The sequence below is a fragment of the Drosophila miranda genome, chromosome XR (assembly GCF_003369915.1).
Source record: "Drosophila miranda strain MSH22 chromosome XR, D.miranda_PacBio2.1, whole genome shotgun sequence".
In the NCBI taxonomy this organism is placed as follows: Eukaryota; Metazoa; Arthropoda; class Insecta; order Diptera; family Drosophilidae; genus Drosophila; species Drosophila miranda.
Genome location: NC_046674.1, coordinates 21365426 through 21385670, shown reverse-complemented (window position 1 = coordinate 21385670; position 20245 = coordinate 21365426). Strand labels below are relative to the sequence as shown.

Below are 20245 nucleotides of genomic sequence, written 5' to 3'. Positions count from 1 at the left end.
TAATTTAATTTTCAATGTTATATAGAAATCCAATAAAAGCAAGTATTTCGAATAGGCCAATCATGTATAGAATTGATTCATCAATCGTACAAAATTGAGTGGGCATGGCTAAGTGTTCTATATAGCTAGTAATATTCGACCGAATATCAAAAACAAGGAATATGTAAAATAGAACTTGAATTCGTCAGTATATTTATGGTATGTTTCTAAAATGATACAGTATATTTTGCTTTTTTCTGAGGGTCAGACGGTATATGTTATCGAAAAATCCTGCAATACTGCATTCGATTTCATTTTTTCGCCGCGCTCCCATGGTATTTTTGTCAATTTCATCAATCTATTAATTTAATTTTCAATGTTATATAGAAATCCAATAAAAGCAAGTATTTCGAATAGGCCAATCATGTATAGAATTGATTCATCAATCGTACAAAATTAAGTGGGCATGGCTAAATGTTCTATATATTTAGTAATATTCGACGGAATATCAAAAACGAGGAATAAGTAAAATAGAACTTGAATTCGTCAGTATATTTATGGTATATTTTTAAAATGATACAGTATATTTTGTTTTTTTCTGAGGGTCAGACGGTATATGTTATCGAAAAATCCTGCAATACTGCATTCGATTTCTTTTTTTGCTCCGTGCGAGTTCGTTCCTGCGAAAATTTGAGGTAAAAAATTTTCACAGCAGTCCGCCATCTTTAACAGAGATATAGCTTGGCAGCAAGCCGTGTAATTAGTAATTATAGTGCAATAACTAGCAACTAAATTATCGCCGTTGCAAGTCGTAAGTACAAAACGTGAAAAATATCTCGCAATTTGTGCGTTTATGTGGTGGTTGGTGGCTATGAAAAATTCTTTGTGTGTATCTGTTGGGAATTTTTTTTATTCGTTTTGTTTTTCCTTTGTGAGCCAGCTTGTCTGGGGCCGCTGAAAATAGTAATTATTGATATTTTTTTTTGCATTTGCTGATAAAGTAATGTTTTATTGTTTTATTTTCCTTTTTTTTTTTTTCGTTAATTGCATGTGAACGGGTGTGGGTAAATGTGGGGTGGATTAGGTACAGTTAACAAGAGCCTTGAGTTCCCATCAAACTATCAGAAAATTCAATTTAAATTATATTTTAACAAAGACGGCTGCCTTTTTCTGCATTTTCATTGTGTTTTTCATCACTTTCTGGCCCGCATGGTGGCCCCGGCCGGCTTTCTGACTCAATCATTTGCACATACACGCACACACATCTATACAGCGTCAGCTCTCTGACCGGCCGCCATCTTGCCTTCCGCTCTCCGCACTGTGGACGCTCAGAATTTTAGGCTCTTTTTATTGGCCGTATTTATGCTCTCACGGTTCGGGCAACGCGAAGGGGCACATGCCCATGCGGCAACACAACGGACCTTTTATAGGTCCAAGTGAGCTTGGGGGCGGGAGGCTCTTATCCCCCCCCCTCCCGGCTACCGCCTTAACCTAACCTAACCTATTGGCCGTATTAATTACCATTAAGTGAAGAGGGCTACCTGTGAGCCGGTTTTAATGTAATTCTATCACGTTAGCGCTAAAAGTCATTCCCATTCCCCCTTTGGAGGGGTCCAAACCAAGTGTCCCCCTCTCCGGCAGGTGCTGTGCTGTGCATTTGTGTGTGTGTATACGCACGCTTGGTTTGGCTGTAATTGCTATTAGGGTTGCCACACTAACGCAAAGTAGAAGAAAATACTAACAAAAACAAAAAATCATTTTCCCCGCTTGCAGCATTGAAGATTGCTTTGTGTTTATGTTTGTTACGCTTTATTTTCAGCCTGTTTTATGTAATTTGCTCGCTTAAAAACCCAAACACACACATCCCAAAAAATCCCCACCACTTAACCCAATAGTAGCTCATCAGAATTATGGTCAGGTATGATTCACCCCCCAAATCCACGCCAATCCATCTGCTTGCTTGTGCTGTGCAGTTCCAGGATAATCTCCAGCTAATCCTCTCTTGAACTCTTGCAGCGTTAAAGTCAACGGAAACCAGCAGCAACAGCAGCACCATCGTTCAGCAACCTCGAGTAGCGCCAACAATCTCAAGGCCAACATCAATATGGCATTCCGTGGAAACCAGAACCGTAACCGCAACTTTGGTGGCGGCGGCGGCGGCGGCGGTGGTGGCGGCAACAACTATGGCGGACCCATGGGCGCCAACCGAATGGGCGGCATGAACATGTCACCCTGGGAGTCGCAGAACCCCGGCGGTGGACAGTTTGGCAACAATATGCGCCAGGGCGGCGGACAGATGAACGCCCAGGCCATCAATTTGGCCAACAATCTGCTGAACAATCTGTTCAGGAACCAGAACCCACCCTCGCTGCTGGACTTGCCGCGCGGCGGCGGTGGCATGGGAAATCGTAATCAGCGTGGCGGCCCGGTATGTACAATCACTCCATTCGATCCGTTCTTGGATCACAGAATACGAACAAAATGTATAAATTGTATATCTTAATGGTTATTATTTTTACTGATATTCGTGTGCCAAACGAATCTAAGGTTCTGTGGTGGAGCTGAGGAGACGTAATGATGGTAGTCCTTCCGATTGCTTATAAGCCAAATGTGAAGCTTTAGATGTCTTTTCGAAGAGATACATTTTCAGATCAAGAATTGATGCCATGTTCATAAAATTGATACTTCAAGGCGCTTTCCAGTTCACAGATCGTGTTGAAGGAATTCCTAGTTGAAATCTCTATCGAATGATCTAAAAAACGCTGGGATATTGTATCTTAGCTTTTTGTTTTTTTGTACTTCTGAAATACACTGCACTTGCAGTTTTCATCATAAACGATCTTAAAACAAGTTTCTGAATGATTAAGAGATGTATATTTATTAGTTTCTCAGCTTAATAGCTAGCGATATATCTGTTTTGGATCCACCGAAGATGGGCCTTAACCACCTACCCAATCTCCACCGCAGAACGAACCGCAATTATATTTTGTTTATTTGTTTTAAAATCGATTAGTTTGATTAATTGCTAAACGTAGTTATTGCTTTCCTTTTTAAAAGATAAACCGAACCACAAAAACCAAATATCAAATTGTAGTTTGTAGTTTACTAAAACCAACAAAAACAAAAAACAATTCAAGGAAAACCTATCCAATATTAGCCACACTTATTTTTTTTTTTTTGTTAAACAACCTAAGAGTCGTTAGAAAAATAAATATGGATTTGTGCAGTTTATGGTAGGGAAAGGGATAGGGACAGAATGATGATGAAGAAGGAGGAGGATGAGGATGATTTTAGCAGAAGGCTTTCAATATAAAAAGCATTTATTCCATTTAAAATGCAACTTTTGTTTTTAGTTTTCCGTAGAGCAAAACTGCACAAATCGAGGTAAGAAAACTGATAATAAAATAAATAGAAAGAAATATATGTATATATGTGGACGCATATATATAACGAACCGAAAAATGTACCTATAAAACCATGTACCGCCAACACTTGCTCCCATTTAACGAAGAAGAAAAGAGTATGACGATGAATCCAGATGGAACGATAAGTAATTGATCTCTTACTAGATGTACTTAGGCATTTAATTACCTTTTTACCATAATTATAAATTGAATTTATCCAAATATTCAACCAACCAACAAAAAAAACCAGATCTAATGCCAGTTCCTGGCTGGCTGGACTCTAAAACTAATTTTCACAGCGCTTTTCTAATTTAACAATTCTATGTTTTTTATTCTCTCTTCCAAAACCGAACAAAAACAAAAACCAAACAATATGCCAAACAAAATTCGATGCTTTTCCAAAACAAATCGAATATCGAATGTCGAAACCCGCATCGTCCATCGTGCATTTCGAATGCGCATTCTTCATATTGTTGTCGCTGCTCTCCGGCATATTATACAAAAAATAATTATTGCTGTTGCTGTTGCTGCTACTGCGGCTGCTGTTGCTGTTGTCGTTGTCGTTGTCGTTGCTGTTGCTGTTGCATTTATCGTTGTTGTTGTTGTTGTTGTTGCGTGTTGCTTGTTGTTGATGCCGCCATCTTCTTCTCAATCAACAAACATGCAACAAAAAAAAAACCAAACCGAATGAAATACCAATAAACGAATTCGATTTCCGAACTCTCGGGCGCAACCCTGAAAATAATCGAAATGCAACACATGCACATACACGCACGCACGCACGCACGCATGCACGCACGCGCGTACGCACACAATACTATGCCAAACACACACAAAATATGTGAAATCCATCCACCCAACGATGCTGTCGATGATGCTTCCAATGCGACTGATTGATTGCTCGATTGATTGATTGATTGATTGATATTGTGTGAAAATCAAACCCTCTTCTAATCTGCTCTGCTCTGAAAACCGAAACAAACCGATCCGATCTGGTACTGGTACACTGCTTGATGGTGCAACGGGAAATACGAAAACCAATAATGCAAAAACAAAATGCATATAAAAATACAATAATTATAATACCTAATATCATAATATCTATAAATGTCTAATGCAAATTCGTCGCCAATTCTTCTTCAACGTTCCTGCCTCTGACCGAAACATGACAAATGTTCCGAACCAAATGATATCGCAAATCCGATTTCCATTTTTCTCCAAAAAAAACAAAACGAAAAAAACAAAATCAAAAAATGCCACGCCACACTCGGCTGCCACACGCCAACGACTTCAACTGCACAAATATATATATCATATATATGTCGCGTATCATATCCCCGTCGACTGATTGACCGCTCTTGCCCCGCCGATCTGACCATGCCACCAAAAAACTGATAAATATAATGTGCTATATGTGCAAATTTATATACTACATATATATAAACTATATATCTATGTATTTACTTATAAAATACATCTGTGTAACAATTTTTCCCCCCGTCAAAAAATCTTAATTTCGTACAAAAATATTGTAAATGGCCATTGTAAAAATGCCATATTTGTTGTCTCAAATATCTCTCACTCTCTCTCTCTCTCGATGCTCAAATACCGATGTTGAAATGAACTTTTGTGCCGCTTTCTTTTGTTTAAAATCAAAAACTGAAAACCGAAAATCGAAAATCGCAAACCAACCGATATTCTCATGTGCCCTGTGCAATTTGTTGAATGAAATGATGTTGTATTGTAAAATATTGAAATCCTTTATTATTATGATAATGATGATAAAATGATACACACACTATATACCAAATATAAAGATGGTCAGTCGCGGCGGCGGTGCAGGCAATCGTCTCAATAATCGTCGTGGCCAGGGAGGCTTCCAGAATCGTGGCGCCACTGGTGGTGGCAGTGGTGGTCCCAAGCCCCCGCAAAAGCAGGGCGGCGGCGGTATTCGCAAGCAAAATGCTTTTGATCGTGCCAAGAAACTTTTGGCCAAAAATGCCAACCAAAATAAAAAGAAGGAACCTACTCCTGGCGAAAAGAAAATCGAGAGGTAAGACTAACTACAAACAAACTTTTCCAACAAAAAACCAAAAAAACAAAAACAAAAATCTACCAACAGAAACATTTTTTTAAACCCACCAAAATCGAAGGAATTATTTCTTTCACCAAAAGATAATCAAATACAAATATGAGTGTTATTTAAATAGATAAGTACTTAGGAATTCGAATTTTCAATCTTCAAAAATTGCGTTCCCACTCATATGTACATCTCAATAATATATATATTTATATATATATATATATATCTCTATATATACATAGATCTAGAAATTGTTGTTCAGAAGGGAGCCCTCCTTTTTTCCCTTTTGTTGATGCTCTCTCTCTCTCTCTCTCTCTCTCTCTATCTTTCTTATTAGTGCAAGCGATTCAATGTGTGTGTGTATGTGTGTGCTCTCGGGGGGTCAGGGGAATGCGTAACAATCTATAATATATTTATACTATATATATATATACATATACATAACCTACATATACATCTCTACATATATCAATATCTATATAATGTATTTTTTTGCGTAGTATTATTTTTACGAAAGATAAACCTAAAGGTTGGGCTAAATCACTGTGTGTGTTCATGTACAGTTTGAAACTCATTTTTGGAATCGCCACGAAGTCAAAGAGATTGAAAATCGATCGATCGTAGATATTAATATGATAATATCGAAAGACGGAATACGGAAAGGAATTCTTTAAGACTACGACACAGTGAGAGCGAGAGAGATACATACATGTATGGCGTCAGTTGCGGCAGAGATTACAAATTGTAATACTTTTTAGATCTAATTTTGCCAACTGGCTGGATGGGTGACAAAAATGATTTTGTCACAAATATTCCATCAGTTCTTCCACTGATGATTAACGAACACTTGTTTTGCATTCTGTCTCTCATGCTTCGCAGCAAAACCTAATTTCATAGCACCATAAGCAACGCAAACTATTCTTTCACTGAGAGTCATCATGAAGATCAAGACTTCCATCACCCCAATCCATTTCTAGTATCTCGGATAAATCGCATGAGATAACCTTCTCATATAACACTTCATCTACTTAATCTTAAATGATTTTAAAGAACGAACGCCAGTCCAGTGCTAGTCTAGTAGTAGTTTTTAATTTCTTTGTGCCCAAGGGAAAACCACCTAAAATGTCCATTTATTTTATTTTAAAGAACATATCTTCATTGAGTTAAGTAGATAAATATGTATGAACCTGTTTGACTTCGTGGCGTCTCTATATGTGTAGAAAATCATACTTTTTATGTCGGAGCTTTAAAAATTTTAGTAATTAATTAAATGTAATATTCGTGAAGAGAGAAACATGCCTCAAAAGTTGAAGAAAATCGAACATATAAAAAAAAATGTACAATGATCTGATGTTGCTCCCAACTGCTCGCCCACGACAGCCAAACGCACAAGCGAATAGTTCCAAAGAATTTGTCCGAGAATAAAAAATAAACGAGGCACATGGCTGTTCGACTGAGTTCGGTCCCACGAAATTAAAAAACAAAATACATGTCGTCTGCATGACGAGGCAAATTGATGCTCGACTAGAGTCTCACCTGCTCCCAAAAAGTCTGCCCACCGCTGATTTGGATTATAAACTTTGAACTTGAAATAGATCTCAACTTTTGGGGCATATTTCTCTGCGATGTTCCATCAAAGTTCACTCTCATAACGCCTCATCAAATGAAAGCACCAGAAATTGATGTTGATCTATGTATTTGATGCAAAAATATATAAATGTGTAAGCCATCTGTTGTTGCCGCCTGTGCTGAGCTCCTACGTATCATAAGTATAATTGCAGCGCGAAGAGCCCTCTCTCTGTCGCTCCCAGCTCCTTGGATATTGTATTCTCTTCCCTAGAGCCAGACCAGACCTCAACGTCCATCCCCCACATTACTATTCCAGAGCTCATACTAATGAAGTTTCTTTCTTTTCTTTATCTAATGATCCGTCTCCATATGTGTAGCCCCACCAAGGACTCGCCGTATGCCAGCGTGCCTAATGACATGTTCTACTGTCATCTGTGCAAGAAGCACATGTGGGACGCCAACTCGTTCGAGAATCACATCAAGGGACGCACCCATCTGATGATGCGCGAGGGCATTGAGGAGAGCTATCGCCTGAAGGCGAACATGATCCGACAGGAGGCCAAGATCGCCGAGCAGCTCAAGTCGATTGAGTTCGATCGCCTGAAGCGCATGGGCAAGAGCAAGCAGCGCCAGCTGGACTACTGCACCATGTGCGATCTGAACTTCCACGGCCACATCTCGACCCATCGCAAGTCGGAGGGACATCTGCAGCTGAAGAAGTTCCTGCACCCCAAGTGCATCGAGTGCAACAAGGAGTTCGCCACTCGCATCGATTTCGACACCCATCTGCTCTCCGCCGAGCATCTGAAGAAGGCCGCCGAGAGCAACACCAAGGTGGGCGAGCGCAAGCGTCAGACTTTGCCGATCAGCACCGAGGAGGAGGAGACGCGCGATCTGCGTCTGCCCCAGAAGCGCAAGAAGAAGCCCGTGAAGAAGGAGGGTGAGGCCGAGATCAAGAAGGAGCCTGGTGCCGAAGGTGAGACAGCCGAAGGCGAGGAGGCCGAGGGTGAGGAGCCCAAGGAGGGCGAGGAAGCCGCCGACGATACCAAGGAGGGTGAGGAGCTCAACGAGGGCGAGGAGGAGGAGGAGGTCGCTTTGCCCGTCGACCCCGAGGACTGCATCGTCGACTTCCTAGACGGCGACGAGATCCCCAGCGAGGTGGACCTCCGCCTGCCCAAATACAACTGGCAGCGTGCCGTCGGCGCCGGCCTCATCTCGAAGCTAGAGTGCTTCGAATGCTCTGTATGCAGCAAATTCTTCGACACCGAGGTGACCGCCGAGATCCACTCTCGCACGGCCACCCATCACCGCAACTTCCTCAAGTTCATCAACGAGAAGTCCAGCGACACTAAGATCGCCCAGAAGCGCGCTGCCGCCGCCCTGGAGGAGACCGAGCGTAAGAAGCGCAAGATCGAGGAGGCTGAGGCCCCCGCCGCCGAGGGCACCGCTGCCGAGGGAGAGACCACCGAGGGTGGCGAAGGCGAGCTGTACGACCCATCAGAGGCCACTGGCGATGATGAGGACTTCGAGATGGTCGAGGCCAACCCCGAAGGCGGTGAGGGCGAGGGTGAAGGTGATGAAGAGGGTGCCGAGGGCGAGGATGGCCAAGGCGAGGACAACGGCGAGGAGGAGATGGAGGCCCAGGACGAAGAGGAGGCCAATGAAGATCAGGAAGTCGAGCCAGAACCAGAGCCTGCAGCTCCAACCGCAGCACCGGCCACGCCTGCCGCCAAACCAGAGCCTGCCAAGACTCCGGTCAAGGCTGCTGCTCCGGCCGCCGCCGCCGCTGCTGCTGCTACGTCTGCTTCACCTGCACCAGCAGGCACCCCAGACGCATCCCCATCGCCGGCCAAGAAGGCCACTCCCGCCAGGGCCGCCGCCGGCCCCAAGGCAACGCCGCAGCGTCAGCGCGCTCGGGGCCGCTACAACCGGTACTAGGCAGAGGATATGAAAGATCGATCGCTTAATGAGGATCGGATCAGATCGAGGAGAGTTAAACATAATTTAACATAATCTTTATCTATATACAAGTAACCGGAAGGAAGCAGCAAACACTCCATCGCATGGAACGATCAGCCCCGTCATCGCTCACTCCCTCCTACACACACACACACATACACTTTTGACATTTTCATAGCATTTTGCACAAAGAAAAATGGGAGAATGAAGAACAAAGAATGAATGCATAAGAAATTCAAAATGAGAGAATACTTTTCCAATCATCCGGAGAGATGAAACAATTGAAGACATTGTAATTGAAGACGAACTTCTGTCGGGGAAAGAAGACAGACAACTTGATTGATTGATATTGATTTTCGCATTAACTGAAGCTCAAGTCCCCCCCGACCGAGCGTCCCGTCCCCGACCCTCTACAATGCATAACAAACAATCCAACAAACCATTCAAAATATGTAATCATAAAAATTTTAAAATAAACAAAAAGAAAACAAACGTAGTTTTAAAGTAAACCCTTGATTTGATTTTGCTTGGATATGGGAAAACGGAATCTGGATGGAATCTCCATAGCATTATGCTTTACGGTTCCAGGATCTACTGGATACAACAGGAAATGGCTAGATGGGTATACAATTATAAGAGATTTATAAAGCGTTGATTCAGCTGCTGATTCATGCTCTTGATTCAGCGGTTCCCAGTGGAATAGGTAGAAAAATGTATAGGTACGAGTCCTTCTACACAGTAAAAAAGCTCTTCTACCATATATGTAAAAGGTATTGGCAAAGTGCTCTTAGGGCTCGCGCACACTATAGCTGAAAGCGGAGCTGAAAGCTCACTTGATCTGAGAGCTTTTCTCAGGCAGAATCAGCTTGCAGGTGCGTACATTGTCGGCTGATCTGATTGCTGAAAGCTGAAAGCCATAGACTCTCTCTCTCTTTAAACGTTGCCAAAATGTTGTCGTCGCGCGTGCGTAAATTGTTGCTGTGCGAAAATGTGCAAATGAAAAAACTATTAAATGAAAGGAAAATACGCAGAGAGATTTGGGTGCACGAAATTTTTCGGAATCGCCCGGTACTTGGGGAATTTCACCATATGTATGAGCAGCTTCGAACGTTCCCAATAAAATTTGCCGAATACGCAAGAATGCAGGTGGAGAACTTTGACTATATTTTAAATAAAATTGAATCGCGAATTCAAAAGCAGCAGACATTCCTTCGAGAACCAATTGGACCCAAAGAAAGACTTTTTGTTACATTGCGGTTCGTAAAGGAAGCTTTTTTATTTTTATTGTTTATTTTTCGTTATGTGTATGTATATATATATGTATATGTGTATGTATGCAATTAGATGTATGTATGTGTAATTAGACTATATATGAAGGTATAATGTATGAAAAGTGTGTAAGGTGTGTAACATAAAAATAATAACCAAAATAAATAATAAAAAATAATAATAAATAAAGAAAGAAAGAAATGACTAACAAAATATATAAATTATGAAAATAAATAAAATTAATCTTCCTCCAAATATTTGAGGACGACATTTTGAATGTCTGTCCTCATCCGTAGTTTTTGGCTTGCTGACAGGGAGCTCGGCAGCAAAGGTATTAAACTTTTGAAAAATAATAAATCGTCTGAGTCTTTGTTATTTGTATTATTTTCAATGTCCATTTCCAAGAGTTTTAATTTTTTATGTTCGATTTCTATTAGTTCGTTGTCCATGTCTTTTTGTCGTTTGTTATGTCGTTTGGACGGTCCTGGCTTTTCGATGTCATCTTTTGTCAAGGCAATTTCAGTGTCGTACAGTTCAGCACTATATGGCATTGATGTGTCGTCCATTAGTTCGATGTATGTGCCTCCTATATTTCCGTCGGTTTCTCCACCGAAATCATCCCTCAAAAAGTGCATTAAATTAAAATATTTAAATTTGGAAATGTGAGGCTCTGCTGCTGCTGCTCCTGATGCGGGTCTTGGCACATTTCGCTGGGCCTTGCGGTATTCGTCTTTTAAATACTTAAACTTTTTTTTGCACTGCTCCGCTGAAAATAAAAATATGAAATGTTTCAGATATTTGTCGACTGGTATTTCGATGAGAGCACTTGCATTCAGCTTTCGAATAGCGGAAAGCACTTTGCGGAAAATTATTCCAGAAACATGCTCAGCGGTTTGGGAAGAATTAAATTCGACTCACATGATCCCACCAGACTGTACAGAGTACAAAAAAATCGCGCATGACTTTTAAGAAAAGTCAAGATTTCCCAATTGCATTAGGGCTATTGATGGCAAACATTGCCGAATAAAATGCCCAAAAAATTCTGGCTCGGATTATTTTAATTATAAAAAAATTTTCTCAATTGTTCTTCAAGGCGTTGCCGATTCTAACTGTAAATTTATTTTTATTGAGTTGGGGTTTAAAGGTAGCCAAAGTGATGGAGGAATATTTGCTGCATCAAGATTACAGCAGGCCATCATTCGAAATGAATTGGACATTCCTTCGGAAGAAGTATTGCCAAATTCAGATATAAAAGCTCCCTTTGTTTTTATTGGAGATGAAGCATATCCGTTAACTAAATATCTAATGAGGCCCTACCCAAGACGTTCATTAACTGAACCACGATCTGTTTTTAATGAAAGACTTTCCTCTGCCCGGCGTTGTGTCGAATGCGCATTTGGCATTTTAACAGAAAAGTGGCGCTTGATGAAAAGAGAAATAGATGTCACTCCAAAAACGGCCATTATTTTAATAAAAGCAATGTGCCTTCTACACAATATAATAATTGATGTTGAAAACATTTACGATTATTTTTATACTTTTGAGGGCGAGACTTCAACTTACAACTCAAACAAAGACCTTTCCAAAAACAATAATAGGTCAAAAAATGAAGCTAAAGAGATTAGGGAATCATTATTGTCATTTTTCCTAAATAAAACATAAATCTCATGTTATTATTATTATTTTGTATAATTTTTATTATTATTATTAATCACACTTCTATTTCACACTATTATTGTAAACTTTACTTTACAAAAATGTATCATATATATCATATATAATATCATACGTAAATAAAAAGAACTCAAATACATTTTGCCCCACTGTCTATTCTTCTTTTCTTCTTGCACATCTTTTTCTCTCCTCAATTAGACGTTTGCATGCATATGTACATACATATACATACATATGTATATATATACATACATATGTATGTACATGCAGATAAATGCACATAAAAAAGGTCAATAATAAAACTTACCTGGTTTTCCCAATTTATTTGAAATCGCCTGCCAGGTTTTTTCGAAAATCAAACGATTCGAATAATTTTTATCACGCTTGTTCCATAAGACCGGGTTCACCGCAATTTCACTCAATAACATTTCACAGTCCATTTTCGTTCAGTACTGAAATCAGCAATCAGCTTGCTGAAAAAACAAACATGCTTGATCGATCAAACTAAGCTGAGCTGATTTTAGAAAGCTTTTTCAGCTTTCAGCTCAGTTCAGTCTGCAATGTGCGCACTTGCACCGGTGCAGTGTGTTTGTTTTTTCAGAGCTTATAAATCAGCTATCAGCTCCGATTTCAGCTCCGCTTTCAGCTATAGTGTGCGCGAGCCCTTAGTGTTTCGAGATTTATTCAGCCTGCAACTCAAGAGCATAAAGTAGCTGGGTGATCGCTCTTGGTCCTCAGAACGCAAAACGAAAATACGTACAGTGTGCGTGACGAAGCTGCCATCGCTGCCAGACTCGAATCTTGCTGATGCGTATTGTTCTTGCTCAAAAATATTCATGCAGCTCTTCTGTAAACTAGTGTCCATTCTGATGTTTCTAAGATTTATACAATAGACACTTTATTATAAAAATGCAGATACATATACTGTGTGTATTGTTCAAATCGGGTTTATATTTTGAGATTATGTGATGATCTGAGCACAGAGAGAAAGCCTTGATATGGTAATACTCGTAAAAGGTAAGGTATATTATTTACAGCTTACAAGACTAAAAGACGGGTATGGGATCCTTCGAGAGGCCCGTTTCGAAGGGGTTGTACACATAGGGGTATGGGGCACGCCGAGTGTTGAGTAAGTACACACACGCACATACCCACACAGAACAGACTGGGATCGAACACTGGTGGCTCTCCGTTTTGGGACCTCTGCTCTGGAACGCCATGTACTATGGGGTCCTAATGATCCCGATGCCAGCCAACTTTAGCTTGGTAGGTTCCGCCGACGACGTCGCACAGTACGAAGGAACTCGCCGCCGTGGAGGATATTGCCAACGAGTCCGTCCGAGCCGTAGAGGCATGGCTAACCGTCGCGTAGCGGGCCAAAAAACGAAGGCGGTCCAATCGCAGAGGTCTATCAAGTATCTAGGAGTCCTCATCGACACGTGCCTGTCCTGCAGGAGCGCTATCCAGGATGCTTCGGAATACCACAGGACCGCAGCAGTCAATGACTGCTGGGACATGGCTGCTTCTGTAGCTGCCTCAAACGCTTCGGTATAGAGGAGGACGCGCGACACGTCCTCTTCGACTGCAATGGGTTTGACCACGAGCGACAGACACAGGGTCTAGGGTCAGCACCGAGACTCTGGCGGCCGTGGAGTTTGCCTCTAGAGTGATGCGAACGCTCAGGTCTCTGGAGAGAACGCGGAGGAATCAGACGGAGTAGGTGTCCACGCGCTTGCGAAGCAATGCTTTGCTGCAGTACCGCAGTGCGCGGGGCCCCTGGTCCCAACAGTACCCCTGTCCGTTACCCCACTATAATTTTACTAGTAATTGTACAGTATATCATAGAGAAAAATAAATGAATATAAAAAAAACACACAGGACATGGCTTTAAAGTTAAGTACTTGGGTGCAGAAATAATGCTGGAGTTCGAGACTTAGTTGAAGTTACAGTCGAGAGTATTCGCCTCCGTCATGGTGGTGCGCATCCGGCTCTGATCGCTCTGGGAGCGCCGTAGTCCGCCCTGGCGCCAGCCGCTGCGCCAGCGCTTGACGCAGCTCAGCAGGGACCAGTTGATGGACTTGGAGCGACTCAGCACATAGATGTACGGATCCGATGTGAAGTGCAGGGCCGTGAGGACATCCGCAATGAGAAAGAACACGTTTTTCTTGTCAACTCGGTCCGGGGCAATGGCCAAGGGTATGGCAATCTATGGAGGGGAAATGTTTTATTTCCTGAAAGGTGGACTAAACAGAGAGAGCCACCCACCATCTGGGGCATCCAGCAGATGACAAACGAGATGCTCAGAAAGGCCATCAGCTTGGCAAACTTAATCTCCACCGGCGAGGATTCTGTGCCCGCCATCGTTACGCTGACACTGTGCTGGAACTGTCGGGACGATTGCCTGTGGGGAGCACTGTGGTTGCTGCCGGTTCCGCTTCCAGTGCTGTACTGCGTCTGGTAGAGGGTGGTGCCACTGCTGCTCTCCGGGTCGATACTCTGCATACTGGCCTTGTCCCTAACCAGATCGTAGTGCATGTGCCGCTTGGCCGTGCGACTCTTACCGATCACGCAGAGCAGGGTGTGGGCCACGAACAGGTTGCAGGTCACGATCACGATGCACAGAAGCGTGCCTGAAGGAGGAGATTCAATTAGCAGGTCTTTAACCGAAGGGGATTACGATGTTACATTACCAAAGACCATGAATACCACAGCATATGCCTTGTTCCAGAAGCCCTCGGCATCACGGTATCGTATGCACTTCATTCTGTCCGGATTCGACTCGTCGATGTAGGCTCCGAAGCCCACAAGGGGCAGGAACGTGATGATCAAGGCCGCAATCACAATGCTATTGATGCTCTTCCGGATCAGCTCATAGGTGATGTGCTATGGGAGAGAATTTATTGAGATATGATGGGTCTTGAAAAAGAGACCATATCGCACCTTGTGGTAGATAAAGGGTCGGGCCAGGGCCATCCAACGTTCAGCGGCCATTACGGCTGCAATGCATCCCGAACTGAGGCCAAAGAAGCGCCACACCACATGCCCCACACAGTCCAGCCGCATGTCGGATTGAACCCCCTCCTTGTGCATGTTGTACTTCAGAAGCGAGGTGGTCAGCATTCCCAGCAGAGCCACTAGATTGTTGGTGGCCAGGCAGCTGGAATAGTGAGAGATTTTGGGGATAAGATTGCAGCTAGTCGAATACCTGTTTTATTTCCAATCAATTACCACTCTGATAAGACGGAAACCTTTCAAGCTATGCCCCATATGGCAGGTGTACAGCAAAACGCAAACCATTTTTGGGTGCACCAGACGTGACGAGACTCTCAAACCAGGATCAATGGATACCCACCAAAGAGAAAAGCATAATCGGACAATTTATTTTGCATTAAATAACCATAAATTACGATTAATGATCTTTATAGAGGAAATTTTAATTTGCAAAAAGTGCCACTTAAAAGAGTAGCGTGTGTTTAGATCGCGTTGGAGATTTTATTGCCTCAAATATAAATAAATGAAATAATTGTCTTTCTTTTACCCAATAAAAGTACACATAGTATATTTTATCGCAATGACAGGAAGGAAGTAATTGAAACCCATACACCTATCAGAATATCAGTTGATAAAGATTAGACAGTTTCAGATCTTTATGGAGGGTCCTAAATGATTCAGTCTTATGAAACTTCTCAGGCACATTTCTTAACTTCATTGATACCTAAGTTTGCATTTATATTCCAAAGAAAACATTCATACTAGTTGTATTTTTGATCAATTTTGTATCTTCTCCGCTCAGATAATCCCCATTTTCGAACAGTTTACACTTTATTTTAAGATTATAAAAGCTAACAAAAGTTTGAATTTCTTTGTTTATTTTGAGCTGTGACATGGAAAAATCATCTGTCTCTGTCGCAGAGTTAATAATAAATAGTGCATTCCCCATAAAATAGAATAAATATTCGAGGGGGGGGACTGTAAATAGCCAAAGGTTCGGCTAATTGTTAGGCATAGGCATGCCTCCTCCTATCTGAGAGTAAAGTCATATATAGATACAGTATGTACTGGTACATATACTATATATATAAATGTACCAATAAAACGATCAAAAATAGAGATTTATGTGCTGTAAAAGTTTCAGTGGGAGCGGCTGAACGGAACTGTTCATTAGAGGGCGTAAGTTGAAAATGTTCGAAATTTCCAATTTCCAAATGAGAAATGCGAAATGTTTTTAGCGGAACTGCAATGAGCAAAATCATTATTTGTTTATGTGATGTAATGTGAACGATGTATTCCAGGGGGGGAATACCGTTCCCATTCCCATTCCCCATCCCCATCCCCACCCACGGCGTTTTCTTGCTGATGTCATTTGGATTGGGTCTGATTTGTCGACAAGGCTCAAGTGTCAATCACTGGGCTCGTTCCATCAATCAAATTAAAGATCAAAGGGCTCTACCGTAAGGAGTCCTCAAGTGCAGGGGTTTTCTCTGGAGTGGAATTTGTTTTATTGCTGTCGCAAGCAATTTACGCATATTACGCATACGCACTGCTGTATCAGCGCAAAAAAAAACCAAGAGGAAACGAAAGCGTGTTCAGTGAATCTGGTTGGGTGGTCGCTTATGCTGATAAATGAGCTATAAATTGGAATAAATTTCAAGGAACTTTGTTGTAAAAGTGAGCTGAATTTGAAACTGAATGAACAAGGCGCATGTTCCCCCCATCACCAGCCCAGATAAGCCCACTCAAAACAGACTCCGTCTAGTGAGGGACAACAAGGAAATCTACAGAAACAAATGGCCAAATTCCATCCCGTCAGTGATAAGATACGCAGTTGATCCGAGCAGAGCGAAAAACCTAATGGAAAATCCAGCAAAACAATTCGGAATATGTAAATCGGGGCCCGCATAGGCTACTAGTGGTTGGAGCCCCAAGAGCAGAGCACGGGTTGAATAAACTCACACCACAGCCATGAACTGGCCGCAAACAGTGGCAAACATAAAGCTAATAGATTTACTGCATACACTGAGAAAAAAAAGTGCCACAGTAAATAAAGATATATACCATGAGAAGTCATTTAACAGAATTTAAATAGGGGCATAAGGGTAATAATTTCTGGATAATTTGCACTGACACCCAAAGGCATTTTGAAAGCCCATATGTCAACTGAAAAACTTCCTGCTTTTTTGATTTATTTGCTTACACCCATTTTCCTGAGCAGTGTAAAAATGCACTTACCGCAACATGAGAGTGTATTTGCTGTTCTTGTTGTGCTTTTTGCGCGCCAAAATAACGAGAGCCAGAGAATTTCCGAACACCCCCAGACCCATGATTATGAGGCTGAAGATCAAACGGTTCCGATTCGCATAGAGAGCCCTTGCTGGCGGTGCAGCGGTGGGGCTGATGGTGCTGCTGGTGCTGCCGATCAGCAGGTCCAGCAGCGGAGTGGTGTTTGATGTCTCCGCAGACATGGCGGTTATCTCAATGTTTGTTTTGTTCGCTGTTCGTTTGATAATTGCACTTGATTGCAATTCAGGTGAAAATGTGTCTTGCCACAGAGCCGCAAATTAAGTTTTTCACAAATGAGCCTGCCACAACACACGCACACACAAAAAATACACACTCCGGAGAGGGGGCAAGCACAGCTGGAAACTCGTTTCGATAGCCAAATTGGAACTAAATTAAAAAAATTTAGCTAAAACACTGCTTCATTAGAGATTGGAGTGTGGCCTGGCACCGCGCGACACTTGGCCAAATGCGTCTGTCTAGCCGTCCGATCCGCTGCCCGTTTCGATCCCAAATTCAAATACTATTCAATACTATTCCGATTCCCACTCCGATTCCGTGGTTCCGAGTGCGTCTGCAGTCAGCAAGGCGTCGAATTAGAATGACTGTCCCGCAAAGCACTCGGCTCTGCCTCTGCCTCTGCCAGTGCCACTGCTGCCGGCTGCTGTTGTAGGCTCTGCTGAAAGCTGTATTGCTGGATGGGTAGATTGCTATATGGGTGGGTGGGTGCTGGAGAAGGTTCCTTAATGCTATGCTGCTGCGGCTGTGACCGCTCAACAGTTGGCACACACTCGGCTCTGGATCGGATCGGATCGGGCCGGGCCGGGCCGGGCTGTGTGGCTCGTGCTTGGTGTTGTTCGGGCTGGCGCTCTAGGTGGTCCACCCCTCATGCACCCCACTGACAGAGCGAGCCACCCCATCGAAAATGCACAGCTCGTGCCAACGTCTATTTACGTGTGTGTACGGTCAAAATAGCAAGTAAAATTTTATTGCTTTACGCGTATACCCTACAACATTCCCAAGCGTCATACTGGCACTCTCATCGTCTACAAACCGTTTAGAAAACCGAACCTTATCGTACCCATTCCACCTATTCGAAACTGAATCACTTGAATCGCTGGTACTTGGATGATGAGGAATAAAGGAAATTCCGGAAATGTACGATGTCATACAAAAGAATTTATTTATATAACGATTAAAAGAATCTCTGGGAGATTTCTTTAAGAAAAGTCCCTTCTACATATTTTATAGGAAAGGATAATGTCAAATCGGTTTGGAATATCGTTTATTATAATTAATGCACATGTACCTAGATCTTTTTTTAAAGGTTCCAGATATAGGATGAAACTTTCAAAAAATATATTTCAGATCTCAGCTCTAAAATGAAAGAGCATTAAATTTGCTGTCTGCTTGAAGGTTTTTCGGGTTGCCGTCCGCTCGACGGGCCACTAAAATTAACAATTAAGATTTTTTCGGTTTTGTAATTTCTCGTGTAATTTTGCAGCGAACTTTATGGATTCCGGTGGCGCAAATAAATCCAATAAAAACAACAAAATCGAACTAATAATTCGCATCAAAATCAAATTGAGAGATTTCGCCAAAAATTAAATTGTGTAATTTTCGATTAAAGATCAAAGTCTCGCGCATACAATTCGCATTTTTATCGAGAAATTATCCATGCGCCGAACCGAAGCGGAAGCCCCAAATCGTCATATGGCCAATGTCAAGATCCATTTTGGGAGGTACAACGCGACGTATGCGCAACTGGAAACTTAATGCTGCATTGAGAGGAAGAGAGGCAGACCCTCAGACTGTGGCAAGAGGCGGTTTTCCGGGTCAACTAGAGGGAGAATTAATGAGTCAGTGAGTCAGTGAGTGTGGGATGCTGACGTCGTCCTGCCGGCGAATTGGTTCTCCACATCCCTCCATCCATCCTCTTGGACGTCATGCTGCTCGGACTATTTTTAGTTAATTCCGGCCGAAAGGCAACAAAAAACCGCAATTTTTTCCCTGAATTTGCTATCCCTTAGTATCCCTGTTATCCTTCGCAACAAATTTGTTTGGTGTCTATTAATTGTGAGGCCCGAAATTGGATGCCGAGGGCGACAGCAGCCCATATATTTTTTCCTTTTCCCCTCTGGAGTCCATCGGTTTGGGTTCCGTTGAGACAAATGACAATTGCTTTTTGGTCGGCTCAAGGGTTGACTGACCTCTAACCCCCAGGAGACAGAGACTAAGTTCTGTGCGTTTTGCAAAATTAAATTAATAAATAATAACGTTCTATTTGTACGACTGCGACATAAAGCGGCTGATAAATGGGTCAGAATTGTGTGTATGGAACACTTGAGGGCGGACGAATGAGGTCATGGATGATTCCCCTGATTCTAGGTATTCTCTGCTTCTTCTGTAACACCTCTCGAGTGGGTGTCCCTTTCGAATATGAATTTCGAGCGGCAATTTACGAGAGAGTTGTAGGGGTTATATTCGCGCGGTGGGTGTTTCACTTGTCAATATACTCTTAGATAAGGTCATGAGGAGAGCTACAGAAATATGCCTTGTACCTTGTTGTACATACCACTTATACATATGTAACATTTCTGTAAATGTTTGCCGTGATGGTGATTAACAGAAAATCACAGAATAAACAGAAGATATAGTACACGATTCATCAACGAATATGAAATTCTCTCTATTTACGAGTATTTATTACATTCTATCTATAGCTATGATTATTACTAGATCGAAAAATATTTAAGGAAGATGAATGAAGGAAGGAGATCTTTTAAAATAGTTCCACTCCTTTTTTTACAGTGAATTCTCGATTCGAGCGCTCCCTTTCTCCGAGCCTTACAACACATCCCCCTGTAGATAATGGCCAATCATAATGACTCATTGGTTGCGCAGTTGCTGCAATTAGAACTTGCAATTGATATCTGTACTTCTTACAATGAGAAGCCATAGCCGAAATGAGTTGAACGAGTCCCCCACGGAGGGCCAGCCAGCCAGACCTAGTGACTTCATTGAGTTCACA

At 42.2% G+C, this 20245-nt stretch overlaps 3 protein-coding genes across 7 annotated transcripts; 1 reads left to right on the top strand and 2 right to left on the bottom strand.

The window, feature by feature from the left end:
• The first annotated feature begins 610 nt into the window (after window positions 1–610).
• On the top strand, window positions 611–9490 carry LOC108151447 (zinc finger protein on ecdysone puffs). 5 transcript variants are annotated; one of them, XM_017280059.2, is made up of 5 exons: window positions 616–790; window positions 1799–1897; window positions 1996–2407; window positions 5201–5436; window positions 7413–9490. In XM_017280059.2, the coding sequence occupies exons 2-5, from the start codon at window positions 1890–1892 to the stop codon at window positions 8971–8973; spliced, it is 2217 nt and encodes a 738-aa protein (XP_017135548.1). In that variant the 5' UTR covers window positions 616–790; window positions 1799–1889; the 3' UTR covers window positions 8974–9490. The 5 variants fall into 5 exon arrangements, with proteins under 5 accessions (XP_033242267.1, XP_017135548.1, XP_017135551.1 ...); XM_033386376.1 differs by lacking the exon at window positions 5201–5436 and having other exon boundaries at window positions 611–790; window positions 7413–7517; XM_017280062.2 differs by lacking the exon at window positions 1799–1897.
• Window positions 9491–9781: 291 nt separating this feature from the next.
• LOC117186699 (transcription factor Adf-1-like) lies at window positions 9782–12605 on the bottom strand. Its single transcript, XM_033387786.1, has 3 exons — window positions 12245–12605; window positions 10795–11029; window positions 9782–9803 (listed from the first exon to the last, which is right to left on the bottom strand). Exons 1-3 carry the CDS (start codon window positions 12375–12377, stop codon window positions 9782–9784), a joined length of 390 nt encoding a protein of 129 aa, XP_033243677.1. The 5' UTR covers window positions 12378–12605.
• A 263-nt stretch (window positions 12606–12868) lies between these two features.
• On the bottom strand, window positions 12869–17878 carry LOC108153618 (prostaglandin D2 receptor). Its single transcript, XM_017283719.2, has 5 exons — window positions 17167–17878; window positions 14878–15094; window positions 14628–14820; window positions 14203–14567; window positions 12869–14143 (listed from the first exon to the last, which is right to left on the bottom strand). Exons 1-5 carry the CDS (start codon window positions 17397–17399, stop codon window positions 13871–13873), a joined length of 1281 nt encoding a protein of 426 aa, XP_017139208.1. The 5' UTR covers window positions 17400–17878; the 3' UTR covers window positions 12869–13870.
• Window positions 17879–20245: the final 2367 nt, after the last annotated feature.